At 59.5% G+C, this 14974-nt stretch overlaps 1 protein-coding gene across 8 annotated transcripts in view; it reads right to left on the reverse strand.

Annotated features, from left to right (window-relative positions):
• Nucleotides 1-13920, reverse strand: part of Samd11 (sterile alpha motif domain containing 11) — an 18744-nt gene extending 4824 nt beyond the window's left edge. For 2 of the 8 annotated variants that reach the window (XM_046424418.2, XM_046424417.2), the window contains exons 1-7: nucleotides 12872-13779; nucleotides 11698-11789; nucleotides 7938-8119; nucleotides 7325-7375; nucleotides 3693-3817; nucleotides 646-747; nucleotides 275-409 (exon numbers count right to left, since the gene is read on the reverse strand). In XM_046424418.2, the coding sequence (XP_046280374.1) occupies nucleotides 275-409; nucleotides 646-747; nucleotides 3693-3817; nucleotides 7325-7375; nucleotides 7938-8119; nucleotides 11698-11789; nucleotides 12872-13382 (1198 nt within the window). In that variant the 5' untranslated portion in view covers nucleotides 13383-13779. Of the gene's footprint in view, nucleotides 1-274; nucleotides 410-645; nucleotides 748-3692; nucleotides 3818-7324; nucleotides 7376-7937; nucleotides 8120-11697; nucleotides 11790-11909; nucleotides 12228-12256; nucleotides 12367-12871; nucleotides 13781-13833 lie in introns of those variants that run through there. The other 6 variants (XM_046424423.2, XM_046424416.2, XM_046424422.2 and 3 more) reach the window with 6 other exon arrangements.
• Between the last annotated feature and the right edge of the window lie 1054 nt (nucleotides 13921-14974).

Below are 14974 nucleotides of genomic sequence, written 5' to 3' on the forward strand. Positions count from 1 at the left end.
CTTACTCAAGCCCCTACCCCTTCCTCTCACCTGGGCTCACCCCTGAGTAAGCTGTGTGCATGCCTGGAGGGGATCCTGAGAATGTGATGAAAAGTGGGGACATGGAACAAGACCTGGGGCAGCCAGGCCTCATCGCCTACCCACAAAAGGCTGGGGGTCACTGTCAGATCCAATCCTGGTCTTGATGTCAGCAGCCAACACCCTCTTCTGGGGTGGAGAGGCAACTGAGAGTGTACACAGGCGTGGGGGGGGGGCAGGTGGGGAGGGCACATACCATGGCTGGGGAGGCCCAGGTGGTAGAGACGCTGTGGTTCCTCGAAGCTGCCAGCCTCACTGAGAGCAGAAACCAGCCGGCGGTAGTGGTCCTCAGGCGCCATGCTGTGTCGCAGCTCTGGCAGCAGCAGAGTCTCTGCGTTGGGGTAGCACATAGGGAGGGGATTTTCCTTGAAATACTACCAAGGCGGAGAGGCAAGTCGGGAAGGCACACCTCACCCTAAGCCTAAGACCTTCCACCCCTGCTGCGAAACCCAAGTCCCTCCTCTGTGCACACCTGCCCCTTTTGGAAGGTCTAACAACACTTCCAAGCACTCAGTTACTGCTTCCTCCTCCAGTGACCTGTCCCTCCTCCCTGGTTTGGGCTCCCACCTCGAGGGTACTCAGACTCAGACTCGCTTCGGGCCTTCTTCTCTGAAGAGCAGTCACTGGTGATGTGCGGGGAGCAGCCCAGTCTCTTGCCTAGCAAGCCACCTGCAGAGGGTGGAGTGAGCCACACCCAGTCTCAGGGACTGGAGGAGGATGCAGGGAAGACCAGGTGGGGAAGACCCACCCCTGCCCCAGCTCAGTCTAGTGAGCCCCAGTCCCCTCCACTCAGGAGCATCCTTGGTTCTGGGGGGCAAGGCCTTGCCAGCCCTGGGTCCCAGGCTTCCACCTGGTGAGCCCAGCTGGACGGAGGACATCATGACAGGTATGGAGCAAGGCAAGGAAAGAGGGCAGCCCTGACCCTGGGCCCCAGGCTGCATTTGAATAGAAGTGATGGGTGTGACACGTGACTGTGACTGTGTCCCCACCCAGCCAGTCCATTCCCATGTGTGCTAATGAGCCCACCTCAGCTTCTCCTGGAGAACAGAACTACCTTCCCTTTCTGAGCTGGGCTGGGGTGGGCTATGCAGGTGCTGGGGAGGAGAGTCAGTCAGGAAGGCACATGTCACTCCCCACACAAGGGATGTGCTCAGTGGGGCCCTCCTCTCTGCACCCAAAGCCAAGACCCTTCTCTTTGCTGCACTTAGCCTTGGCAAGCACATACCTGCCCAGCCAGGCTCTGTGCTCCAAAGGTCACCCCTGGACAGCTCACCTGCCCTACACAGACCCTATGTGCCTTGCTCCTGGTCTGCCTGTTCCTATACCATCCCCTCTAGAGATCACATCTCCACATCAAAAGCTACACACAGGGCTGGGGATATAGCTCAGCTGGTAGAGTGCTTGCCTCACATGTAGGAAGCCCTGGGTTCAATCCCCAGTACCATAAAAATTGAATAAAAATAAAAGCCACACACATCTACAGGTCCATCTCCAAACTTGTCCCTGCACCCCCAAGCTCTGCTTCCTCCTGAGGACCCTGACATCAGGGGGCCCTGCTGATAGCATGTCATCATCCTGGCCTCCAGGTCAGACCCTATTGCCTCTGGCATCTCTTCCTCCTCACAAGACCCAGGGTGGCGGGGATGAGGGGCTGCTCCTTGTGTAACTCAAGCCTTTCATGACACCTTGGTACTTGGGGGTCCCAAACCTGTGCCCCCAGGAAGCCCTGCTGTCAGCTCAGGAGCCTAATTCCTTTTCCTTATTCCTTTAATCTGTCATTTTTATCAGGCTAGGGAAGTGCGGCGGCAGCAAGAGCACCGATCAATCTCCACATTACAGCTGACAGAATGGTGCTAATAACTTATTGATCTCAGCCACCTCACTGCCACTGGTCTAGCTGGCTGGCCCCAGGCCCTGCCCCAAAGACAGGGGACAGTCCCCACTGCCTGCATGAGGGGTCAGGTCAGACAGACCCTGTAGGACAGATGGAGGGCACTCAGGTGCACATGGGCATCATGAGCTGCATGTCAGAGTCCAGCAAGCAGGAGGGCACTCTGAGCGCACCAGGCAGGGAGTGGGTCTTGCAGCCTCTCTCCACACCTGCTGCCCATCTCCTGCTCCCTGTACATGCTCAGGGGTCAGCAAGGGTAACCTCTGCAGTCTGTTCCCTGTTTCAACAGTGGCAACTCCTGCCTGCCTCCTTGCCGGGCTTCTCTGCTCCTGGGGAGCTTGAGAGTCACAGCTTGGGGGAGGTGTTACTGGGGTTGGAGTGCCCCACAGTGAGACCCAGCCTTGTAGCTGCCTTGAGGAGACTGCATAAGCTCAGAGTCACACCTGATGTAGGCAGTGACAGGAGGCAGACACACGTACCAGGGGTGGACCACAAAATCACAAAACCTGCGCTGAGCTCCTCAGTCCTCTGGGATCCTTCCTGTCTAGGGCCCAGGAAGCTGTGGCTCGAGGGACACCCCCTTGAGCCACAGGAAGGAAGAAGACTTGGTGACAGGTAAAGACCCCTGCAGGGCCCAGAGGAAGCCCACGGGGAGCTGCAGACCTGGCACACACACACACACACACACACACACACACAGCATCCTGGCAGCTGTGCACAGCATGTGACCTGCACTCACTGTAGAGTGTGGAGGGCTACCTAGCAGGGTGAGTAAACCCTGCAGCAGACACACAGGGCACATGCAGGCCTGTGTACCTGAGGAGGTTGTACATAGGCAGGGGAGGGCCTGCTGCCTCAGAACATCTCAATCACTGAGGGGCTCCCTCAGCTCCGCCCGATCGATGGGGCAATTAGATTTTATCAGCCTCTTGCTCAGCCACCTCCAAAGCAGCTCCAGAAGCAACCCCCACCCCCATCCACAAGGGCCTTCTGGGCTCATGGGGACTCTGTTGGGAGTATCCAGGGTGGTGGGTGATGCCCACCCTGCTTTCCCAAAGCAGTAGCCATTGTCAGAAACAACCCTGTCCAGGGTCCATGTGACAAGGCCCCTGAGGTCAAGTTGTGCCCACTCTCAGCGGTGGCATCTTGCAACCCCTCATGACCTGCTCCTTGGGAGACTGCCTTGGTCCCCAAGCTGCTCTCTCCCTCTGAGTTCCTGTTGCCTCCAGGAACCAGATCTCCTTGGTGGCCCTGGAAGCTCCTGGGCCAGCACCCTCTTGGCCTACCTGAAGAGGTCCAGGCTGCAGGGGATGGGCCCTTTCCCTCCCAGGACCCCTGAGAAGCAGGACAAGGCCAACATGCCCTGTGGGTTTGGTGGGAGGTGGGCATTGTTTCTGAGCTCTGGAAGGTCTTTGCCTGTGCCTGTCTTGTGAGGAGGGGGTGGCTGGCCTCGAAACTCCAAGCCCACCCCAGCAGCAGCCACACTGGAGCCGCCCTCTGCCGCCAGTCTGCCTGACTGGCTGGGATTAACACAATTACCATCACATGGAGCCCCAGGGGACAACCGGCCTCACACCTCCCGCCTCCTCTGCTGGCCTCCCTGGCTGCCCGCCAAGACTTCCAGAGCTGCTGAACAGACACAGGGAGGGTGGCTGTCCCTAGGCAGAGCTGCTGTGGCCCTGGCAGCCCCATCATCGCCCTCAGGACCCATGGGCCTCCTCACCTGTGGGTCCCAAGCCAACCTCCACACTGCCTCTCTGGAATTCACAGCGGCTCTGGTGCTCGGGCATAACGAGGTGGCGGCTTCGGTGCACACTGGATATGAGTGTGGGAAGGTCACTGTCCTGGCTGCAGCAGAGCAAGACAGAGGATGGAGCCATGAGCCTTGGCAGTGCAGCCTGATGAGCATGAGTACAAGGGTGCTTGGGGCTGAGGACAGCGTGCACTGAGCGTGGTGATGTGTGTGCATACCTGTGTGGGCTTGGGATGCCACACCTCTGCACACTCACCAGGCAGGCCAAGAGAAAGCAGAGACATGGCACCTGGACCCCACTACAGCACCCAGCTGGTCTGTGCCGAGCCAGAGCAGCCCCTCCCACCTTCCTCTCTCCAAAGAGGCAGCGCTGTGCTGGGCTCCCTGCCTCAGAGGGAGGACGGGACGGCCCTGCTGTCTCACAGGACAGGCACATAGAGGGCACACTGTCACCCATGCGCTGCCAGCTCTGAAGCAAGCACCTGGCACATGCCACTTTGGTTAAAACTTGCAACACCCTCTTGGGGCCCTCATTTCTCCAAATAAGGAAACTGAGGTTCAGACCAAAGTCCCGTAGGTAAAAAGACTCTGCCCTGGCATGGTACCTGTGGCCCCAGGAGATGCACTGGCCGGCTCAGGACACCTGTGATCCCCAGGGTGCACCCAGGCCTGGCCTTGGAATAACCCTGCATGTGATTCTTTGTCCCTTCTCCCTCCTGCTGAGCCCTCACCCACAGCCCCAGAGAGAAGAGGGAGAAAGTGGGGCACCCCTGGGGTTATGTGAGCAACCCCATCATCAACAAAGAAGGAGGGGACAGGAAGTCAAGGCCAAATAGAGCAGGGGCAGGGAAGCCCAGTGCCCCAGCAATGCCCTCCCGGCCCACCTGTGGTGGAGCAGCCTCTTCAGCAGCAACTGACACTAGCAGAGCCTCCTCACAGTGACCTAGGAACCGACCCTGAACCTTATTAAATAGCCCCCAGCCCGGGCTGGCAGGAGCCAGGCTAATCCAGGGCCAGGCCCTAAGCAGATCAGTTTCAGCACCAGATACCCCGGGGGCGGCCCCAGAGCCCCTAAGAGACCCAGATGTAGGTTCTCCCCCACCCCCGTGAAGGCAGGAGGCAGGTGGGGAGTAAGTACTTTATGGGATTAATCTCACGAGGCTCATCCCCCATCATCCTCACTGATGTGGGCTGTTGGACAGAACTGCTGTCCTCAGCATGGGGAAAGGGCCTGGGCTGGCCGGGTACAGGGCTGCAGCTGCCATGGAGCTTCTCCCCACAGTGCACCGGACACTTCCTGCTTCCAGGGACTGGAGAGGTGAGCACAGTAATTTCCTGTGAGCCCTGGCCTGGACCCCCAGCAGCACCTGCATCTGGGACCAGCCTCAATGACAGCTATCGGCTCTGTCTCACTTGGGGGTTACCCGGGCTCTCGAGGTGCAGGCCCATGGGGGCAACCCTTGGCTAGACAGGACCTGCCCTTGCATTCCACACCCAAGTCCCTGCCTTGGGGGTTCGTTCCTCAGGTCCCAAGATGGGCCAGTCCTGAAAACCTGTTCTGGTCACTCAGTTACTCACTGAACAAATTATGCTGGGTTCATTAAAAAAAAAAAAAAAAAAAAAATGCCAAGAGACTCACACACAGGCTGGAGAGTTGAGAGCTCCGCACCTGTCTTCACAGTATGGGGCCACTACACACAGGCAAGGCCTCAGCAGGCTGCTGTGGCACGTGGGGAAGAGACTGGGGCAGGGCCAGGAAGACTGCAGGGAGGGTTGTGAGGAGGCCAGGAGAAGGGCGAGACCCGACTCCCCCCTGAGGGCCTCCCCACCCCAACTCTCTCATGTAGCCTTCGCCAGCTGGGGGCCCTAGAAAGTCAGGGGCCTAGAAGGCCCTTCTTGCAAGCAAAGCTGCAGGGGCATCACAGGGCAGAGGGGCCCTGGGCCTCTACTTGCAGCCAGCAGCAGGCATCCCCAGCAGGACTGGTCAGAAGGACGAAGAGGACAGACAGATGCAAGAGGCAGACAGACCAGTGAAGAGTGACAGACGAATGGGGATGGACAGACAGTTGGGATGGGACAAAGACAGTTGGTGACCCAGTGTGAGGCAGCTGGCGGTCCACAGCCCTCCTTGTCCAGACACTGGGGGCTGTTAGCAGACGGGATATGATGGGCTGTTAGTCCTCTGGGGTGTGCTCTTCTCCAGAACTGTAACCTTCCCTTTAATGAAATCCAGAAAGTCATCCTTGCCCCTCTGGATCCTCTGTGGGACCAGGGTCTCCACTAACGCAGGCCTGGCTTCCTCCCGGGCACAGCCCAGGCTGCAGCAGCCAGTACTGGTGAGAGCTCAGCATGGGACTCCTGGGCCTCCCCGCACCCCAAGGCCAGGTGTACCCCAAGGAGGTGCAGGTCCGGAGGGGAGGCACAGCCATTGGGTTTCCCTGCAGGCCTTGCTGGCAAATTTATCCTGTAGCGTCCAGAGTAAAAGGCTCATAAAATGTCATCAATGTTCATGACGGTTCATAAAAATGATCAGTTGAGCTGGCAACTCCAAAATGAGGTGGAAATAAGTTTAAAGATGTTTTTATTGTAATTCGGCTCCAGGATCCAGACGTTCCTGAAGACGTAAATGCTGACGCCTCTGGCAGAGATGCAGGGCAAGCTGCCTTCCTGCAGCTGGGCTGGGGAGGCCAGGCACCCACAGCCTGAGTCACAAGAGGCTTTCCCTGCCCTTGGTGCCCACTGCTCCCCATCAGGCCCTTCCTGCGGTGCTCCCCTTGAAGCCCCGGGGAAAAACTTGGCCCCAATAACCAGAAACCAGCCCCTGCCCCTTGGGAGCAGGAACTGGGTCCCTGACACCTGACCTCCTCCTCGGGGGCTTCTTTTTTATCCTCTATGTCTTGGATTCACAGGCCCCAGCCTGTTTCCATAACCCAAATCCATGTGAGGAAACCACAACCTGCCAGGGTCCCCAGAAGGATCTTTCCAAAACACATACCTGGTCACTCCCTGCTCAGGAACTTTCTGTGGCTTGCTCAGCTTGGAGAACAAAGCCCAACTGGTCCAGCGGCTAAGGTGCAGACCTTTTAGCATCCCATTGAGCCAGACCTGCCAAGTTCCCATTCTCCTTCCTTCCATCCCATCCTTCATCCCTCCACAGCTTGGCAGACCACCTTTTCCCAGTGAACTCCTATGCATCCTTCAAGAACCTGCTCACACATCACCATTCTCACCTCCTGGTGGGTCTCTGGGAGGGTGAGAGGTGAAAATTACAGCCTCATCTTAGAGCTGTTGGGCTCCAATGGACAGTCCAGTGGTGAGGGTCATAGCATGCTTTGTCTCCACGGGTGGGCTGCCTAGAACCCTGCCCATGTCTGCACTTGGCTGAGATGGGCCTCCTGATCTCAGTTGGGCACCATGCCACCTACCTTCCAGGCCAGGTAAGGACACACATCAAAACCAGCCTGGCAACCGCATGGCCCACACTGGCTCACACTGACTGGGACAGAGGACAAGATAAAAGACCATGGGCAGAGGAGGGAGGCAGGGTGGGTAGGACCAAGGAGAAATGGCAACAGCTGCCCCTGCCCAAGCCAGGCTCCTACCTGCAAGATGTCTCTCGGAAGGAGATGTTCACATCCCAGTGGGTGTGGACTCTACCGGGAGAGAAAAGAGGGTTAGTGGCTCCATTACTGGCATAGAGACAGCAGCGGGGTGTGGGCCTGACTCTTAACATCCCACCAGCCAGAAGCCAGGGCAGTAATGAGGGTGGCACCTCATGCCCAGTTCAACCTGGTGGCAGCTTCCACTGAACAAACCCAAGGGCTTGAGATGCTCTGGCCTCCCAGAGATGAGGAGGAAGAGCATGCTGAACAGCCCCGGGCAACACCAGGCACCACAGCCCCCACCATCCTTACTCACAGACACCCAACCCCTAGGTGCTGGCAGGACGAGGACCATATCAGGAAACAAGCTTCTGGGAGGCTGTGGGTGTCAGCCCAGGTGGGTACGGGACCTTGGGTCTCTCTGCTTGCCAACCTCTACCCAGAAGTGACCATAGCATGGCTGAGGCAGAACAAGGTGCCAGGGCGCCAGTTCAGGAGAGAGGACAGCTTCTGCCTGTACCCCCGCCCCACAGCAGCATTCCAGAAGAGCCCTGGTCTTGGTGCCCCCTTCCACAGGAGCCTGAGCCTCCTGGCCCAGCTCTGGAATAAGTACCTTCTCTTCATGATCCGGACATGCGGATCCTCCTCCTGCTTCAAGCCTGGCTGCCGTCCACAGGCTGGGCCACCTCCATCACTGTCACCATCACTGGCAGAAAAGCTGGGGTTCCGTTCCTTTTTCAGGGAGCGTGCAGGGGGCAGGGCCACTGTCCTTTTGTCTGCCAGCCGCCCCCGGTTCTGGGCAGGAGGAGGAGAACGTTAAGGCTAGGCTAGACATCAGCCTCCCGGGCCTGGGCCAAGGCCCAGGGGCCTCATTGCTGCAGGCACAGCCTGTGAGGACAGGAGAGTGTGGGCTGTTCTGCATGCCCAGCCTGAGTGTGGGTGCCCACACGGTGGCAGGGAGCCCTGGGGACGCTTGACCTATGACCCTCAGCTCCTTCCCTGGGTCCCCAGAGTCTTCTGGGATTGTGCATACAGCCTGGGGCAGGGATCATGGGGCTGGTCCTGGTGGGTATGCAGTCAGGGAGCAGGTCCCTCTAAACGTGTCTGGCTGACATCCCATCTCCTGTCAGTCCTGAAAACTGACAGCAATATCAACAAGCAAAGTCACTTTTGTTTTTCTTTTGCAGTGCTGGTGAAACTAGGGCCTCACAAAACACTCTGCCACTGAGTGGCAGCCCCAGCCCCTCTTTGCTATTTTGTTAGCACCATGAAGAGCCCAGCTCAGGGGAAGTCTGTCTGAGACCGCTGGTCCCTTGCAAAATGCAGGAGTGGGAGCCACAGGCCGCCTGAGAGCACTAACAGCCCCGACCCTTTGTTCCCCAGCCCTGATGGCTCATTTCTCTCCTCAGCGTCCCCCTGCACCATGTGTAAGTGTGTGGTGCTGTGTATGCTCAAGCTTGGAGCTCTGCACCCGGCTCACACATTTCTGACACAGAGCGGTGGATATGAGTGTGTGGCCCCAGTCCTGGCATTTCTCAACACTTCCTGGCTCCAGGTCCTGCTGCCCCAGGGAAAAGAAAAAAAGTCGTTGATTATTTTCCAGTGTACAGAGGTTTTTTCTTACTTGGTTAAGAGGCTGCTGGCTCAGAGGCTGCATGGGCTTTCAGAGTATCTACTTTCCTCTCCGTTCAGCCCTCCCATTGCCAGAAAGAGTTGATCGTCACCACCCGCATGAGCTCAGTGAGGAAGGGGTCAACGAGGGTCCCTGCCCTAGGTCATCCAGGATCCTGAGGTGGGCTGCTGCATGGAGTCCTGTCCTTGCAAGGACGCTTCTCTTCAGATTCAGCACCACATCATCTCCGATGCCTGGCTCTGCCCAGCTCAGTGCTCCCTCCCCCAGCTCTGGGAGCCACAGTATCCCCCACACCTGCCCTCACACATCTGCTGGGGTCTGCCCAGGATACCCTCTGTTTCCCTCTGTAACATGGTGAGGAGCGAAATAGCAATACAAGGGCATGGTGGCATGGGGCCAGGGCCAGCCCACAGGATGACAGGGTCCAGTGACAGCAGAGCCCAGGGAGATGGCAGTGGTGAGTGCCCACCTATGCCTCGGCCTCTGTCAATCCATAGGTTTGGTATCATTTTCAACACCCCTTGGCCCCATGGCTCTGCCTTGTCCAGCCTGCCAAAGCCCAGTGCCAGGCATCTGGAGATGAGCTCTGCCCTTCTCCTCAGTCACCTATCAGCCTTAGGTGAAATACTCTCTTGAAAAGAAAAGGAGTATTTTCTCAACGCCACCTGCTTCCCCTCTTTTGTGGCAGAAATACTCCCATCCAAACAGAAAGTAGAACCCAGACTAGGAGTAAACATCTCTCTGCCTCTCATCTGTGGGAAGAGAAGAGGGGGACACAGAGTCTATAAGACTGCTACTTGGAAGGGGGCCAGGACCGGCTGGCTGGGAAGGAGCCCAGACTATATGCCAGTCTTAGCCCCATGAGGCACAGAGCTGGGCACAGGAACTTCCAGTCCCTGGTATGCCCTGAAAGCACCCTGGAAGGATAGGTCTGGGGTGGCTCTTGGGGGAAACTCTATGGGGGGGGGAGCATGCTGAGAACCCAGATGGCCACTCTAACCCTGCCCAAGGATGGGGAACACACGCCCCCCCATACATCGGAGACTTAGCTCCCCACTGCTCAACAAATTTGAGAACCTGGCTCCTAACCAATAATTGACCCCTTCTGAAATGGTGAGAGTGGGTTCCAGCATGCACAGTCACATGCACACCATATTCTACCCCTGGAGTATCTGTGACTGTGAAGTGCACACACCTCTGAAACTGGCCACAAGGGTGGGTGGAGACAGCCTCTGTGCACCAACAGGTTGGGGCTAGAAAGGGGATCCATGGAGATTCCTCCAAGGAAGCGACCAGGCACAGAGAGGCAGGCAGGCCCAGGTCTGAAGCGCCCTTCATTCAGGCAGGTACCAGGGAGCTTCAGAAGGGCAGCAGCTCCATCCCTCTCTGCGCTTCAGATTGCCACTTGAGGTGATGGCAGATGTTGAGCTCAGGCCACCCTCTTCCCCTCTCTTGTGGCAGGCCTCAGGGGTGGCAGGTTGGAAACTGTGGGGGCACTCCCATCCAAACAGAAAACAGAACCCAGACTAGTCTGAGGTGGGCACCCAGAGGATCCCGTCCAGTTCCAGCTGCCTGAAGGGGTGCAATGATGGAGAGGGACTTCAATCTTTTGCCCAGTAGGTATGTGACAGCAAGCAAAAGGTGTTTCTGCACACCTGCTTGGGGAGCTCTTGTACAGGTGCCCTGTGCTCCTGTAGACTCAAGTGTGTATGGCGGGCGGCTTGAGGCTGTGACTGTGGCAGACCAGGTGTGGGCTGGGCCTGTGGCTCTCCTTCCCCAGCCAGCACCCATGTGTCCAAGATTTCCCAGCCTGCTCAGCGTGCACCCTGCAGCGCCCACGAGGAAGCCAGGATACCCCACCACCAGGCCAAAGGGAATAAACCCAAGGTGGCAGCCTGGGCCCTCTCAGGACCACTGGTACCTCCACCCCTCCTGCTCCTTCCTATAAGAGGGGGACCGCTGGGTGGATCTAGGAACAGCAGCCTCCACCCCCCATGTCCCTAGAGGTACCCCACAGGGGGAGCTTCCTCTCTAGAGGCAATTTCCTTTTCAGATCAACCCTCTACTCCTCACTGCCTGGAGTGTCACACCTGCTCCCGAGGCCAGTGGGGAGGCCATAGATTGTCTACCCTGGGTGGGGTTCTTGCTCTCTGGACACCTACAGGCAAAGACCCTGCCCCACCCAGGCTCCATGTCGTGGACCCTCCAAGGTCCAGACCCTTGCAGGGCAGCACTTCAACATTAGGAGCACCAAGACACACACCACTCAGGCTCAAGCCTTGGGATAACCCAGATGTGCAACCTGTCCAGCTATCGCTGTTACACCTCAAAAGAGTCCTGCCCCAGCACCCAGCACCTCTCTCTGCTGAGCCAGATGACTTGGTGATCTCCAGCCCTGGGACAGGGAAGTCCCCAGGCCCAATGAATGACAATAACAGTGGGAAGACCCTGGAACCTGGAAGGCTTGAGGAGTAGCTCCAAGACACCCATGAGGGAGGCTGCTCAAGAACAGGCAGGACCCACCCTTCATCCAAACAGGAGAGGATCCTGTGACCCAGGGTTCCCACCCATTCCCAGGAACTGTCTGGAACAGCACAAAGCAACCCCACCCACCCCATCTGCCCTGGGAGGATTCCCTCCAGCATGCCCAGAGGGCTGAAGTTAGGACTCCCAGTCTTGGAGATCACCAGGCTCTCAGGGGAGTCCAGACATCCCAAGGCAGCTTATTCCCAGGTCTCACCACAGGCGAGGATATTCGACAGCCCGGGCAGTCGCAGATTGGAGGATGCACCTGCAGAATTCCCTTGGACATAAGCGTCTTCAGACTTTTTCCTGTGAGAAGAGCCGAGCACAGCTGGTGAGGGGCAGTCAGGGCATAGATGGAGCCTCTGGGGCGCAGTCACCGGCAAAGCCAGTCCCCACTCCCGGAAGGTGTATGAAATGCACACCAACCTTCCAAACCCACTGTCGTCCAACTTCGGAGCCTGCTGCCCGCCCCACCCTCGCAGACGAGCAGGGGATCTGCTGGGCTCTGAAACTCAAATCCTGGGCGAGGCCCTCCCCTGGTGGAGGGCGGCTTCCTCTCAGCCCTGGCGCCCCTCCTCCTGCCCCACCCTCTCTTAGCCGGTCCCGCCCGAACTGTGGCAGGGCAGTGGAAGGTCGAGCTAGGAAACTGGTGAGCGGCGGCGCGGTCGCGACCCAGGCCTGCGTCAGTCCCCAATGCAGGAAAGGGCATCCACTGCGGAGCCTGAACTCCTAAACCAAACGCTACCGGGTCCCAAACTTCCCAAGACCCTCACCGCGCCAGACGGTCGCCGCGCTTATCAGGTGCCCCCGATCTGGCCCCCAAAGGTGTATTGTCGCACCTTTGGAGTCACCGTCCAAACAGGCTGCTCCAGGTCTCGCTGACACTGTTCCAGCTCCGCGCGCCCACGCCCCGCCCTACTCCCGCGGCCCCACCTACCCGCGCAGCCCCAACCAGTGTGCACTCGCACCCCGGCCGCACGTGCACCTCTCCACTCGAGCGGGAACCAGTGGCTCCGAGCCTGGGGAGGGAAGGCGTCCCTCCCAACCCGTCTCCCGACTTCCTGTAAACTTCCTCTGGGCCTGGAGGCCCAGGGGCTTCACAAAGACCTGCCGAGCTGAGGGAGCGCCCGCTCCTGCGTAGCTCGGGACCCCAGCACTCTGTGGCCCGAACTGGGAGGACAGTGGAGGCCGAGGGCGCTCTGCGGTGTCCACTGAAGCAACCGTGCGGGGCAGGCGGGGTGTGTGGGTCCCTGCAGCAGCTCTGGAGCTGCAGCGCCCTCTCTGGGCCAAAACCAAGTCTCCCCAGTGGCAGAGCGAAGGGCTCGGACCCGCGGGTCCCGAGTAGCGAAGGAGAGGGACGACGGCTTGCGCCCCCACGGCGGCCGCACCTTTGTGGCGGATGCTGCGCTTCCAGTCCTTGGCCGTCTCGCGGCCGCTGACGAACTGGAACTCGTTGGGCGTGAGCCACTCGCCGCGGTGGCGGATGGACGGGCCTTTGCTGCCCTGGCAGAGTTTCCGTACGTAGAGCAGAGCACGGTTGGCGCCGCACTCCACCTCGATGCACGGCTCACCGTTGTCCAGCAGCGGCTGGAAGTCCGCGGCCGCGGCGGCCGAGAGGAGCTCGAGGGCTAGCGGGTCTCGGGGCAGGTGGAGGTGCGGCGTGGCCTCGTGCAGGCTAAGGTAGGCGCGCGGGGGCCGGAGCGGTGGAGCCAACAGTGCTTCATAGCCTGCAGCAGAGGCCGGCAGCGAGGCGGCCGGGGGCAGAGCTGCCGCGGCGGGCAGCGGGGCCAAGTAGCCCGGCAGCGGAGGCAGAGGCAGCGCGGCCAGGGTCGGGTGGAAGGTGGCCAGGGCCAGGGCCAGGTCCTCGCGGCCCGAGAGCTCCTTTTTGACAGCCGGCATGGCGCGCGAGTGGACCAGCAGCCGGCTCTCGGTCGCCGGCGCAACTTATTTTGGCCCTGGCTGGAGTTGCGTCTCCGCCGGCCCCGAAGGCGCCTGGCCGCGCTTCCACCCCGCCCGCTACTGCGCCCTGGCACCCGAAGCCGCCGCCGCCGCCGCGCCGCCCGCCGGGCCGCCCCCGCCTGCTACCCGGCCTGCTGGAGGGGTCTCGGCGGACCCAGACATGGTGTTGCCAGAGCTGCTATTGATCACAGACCGACTCGCCCTGCGCCGCAGGTGCCCCGCGCTGGCGCTCAGTGGGGCGTCGGGAGTCCACTGGAGCCCGCGCCCTGGGGCAGTCCTGCTGCCCGCTGCGCAGGGCAGTGAGGAGTCGCGGAGTCGCCAGGCCCGCTCCCCGCCCTGCCCGGGGGTCCCAAGCTCCCGCCCCGCCCCGCCCTGCTGCCCAGCCGCGCACCCGCGTCCACTGGCGCGCGCCCGCCTGGCGGAGACTTGGGAGACTCCCGCCGCCGCCGCCGCTGCCGCCGCCGCCGCCACAACTTGGCCCATTTAAACAGCCCCGGCGCGGCGGGCGGGCGCGGGCTCCAGCGGGGGGTGCGTGACGGTCGACTGAGTTTGTGAGGCGGGACAGGGCTGCACACACCCCCCACACAGCTCGGGTCAGAGCAAAGAAGGGAGGGAGACCCTGGGGAATGCACGCGAGCCAGATGGGGCACCAGGTCACTGTTGGGTCTCAGGCTCGAGTTTGGGACCCCCTGTGGGGCAGCTTGGTTGGTGGCTTTTCCCAGGGTGGATGATCCAGCTTCCCTGGCCCCTCCAGTGTGTGAGACTGTGGCTCTGGGTAGGAGTGTTTGCAGGGTGCTTCTCTTCGTGTACAGAGTGTGAGGTTGTGGATTTGTGGAGAGTTTGAGTTCTGTGCATAAGGATAGAAATTTCCTGTAGTGCACTTGTTCACTCTTGAGGGTTTTTTTTTTTTTGTTGTTGTTGTTGTTGTTTTTAATCATCCCCATTTTATAGATTGGGAACCTGAATCACAGAAGCCAAGGAAGCTCCTGATGACACACAGCTGTTTTAAATCTAGGATGTCTGCTTTCAGGACAGTGTCAGCCATGGTGTGGGGCAGGAGTAGTTGACTGAATCAGAGTGGGGATGAGGAAGGTGGACAGCTGGCAAAATGAGTGTGCACACCACTACATTCTGTCCCCACTAGGAGGGGGTCTGAGAAAGAGGCTTCTGATAGTCCATGCCCACTTAGGTGTTCTGGGGGCAGGTCAGTCTGGTGATCCGCCTTCTGGTTAGCCACCCCCCCCCACACACACACACACCATTCTGCATGAACTTGGAGTTTTCTTTTTAGGAAAAGAAACTGAGAACTGCCCTGGAGCTTGGAGCTGGTTAGAGTGACTTGTCTTTGGTGTGTCATGTTAGATGCACCAGAAGGTGGTCTCACATCCCAACACAGAATCCCAGCCCGGTCCCTGACCCCCTGAGACACTCCAGCAGGGCATCCCTGGGAGCCTCAGGTGGACCACAGGCCTGTTTGCACAGTGCCTTCTAAAAGGGGAGGGAGGCCTGGGTGGGAGTGAGGGACAGCTCAC

Source organism: Marmota monax, unplaced genomic scaffold (genome assembly GCF_021218885.2).
Source record: "Marmota monax isolate L192 unplaced genomic scaffold, Marmota_monax_Labrador192_F-V1.1 WCK01_AAM20220418_F8-fsc00080, whole genome shotgun sequence".
In the NCBI taxonomy this organism is placed as follows: domain Eukaryota; kingdom Metazoa; phylum Chordata; class Mammalia; order Rodentia; family Sciuridae; genus Marmota; species Marmota monax.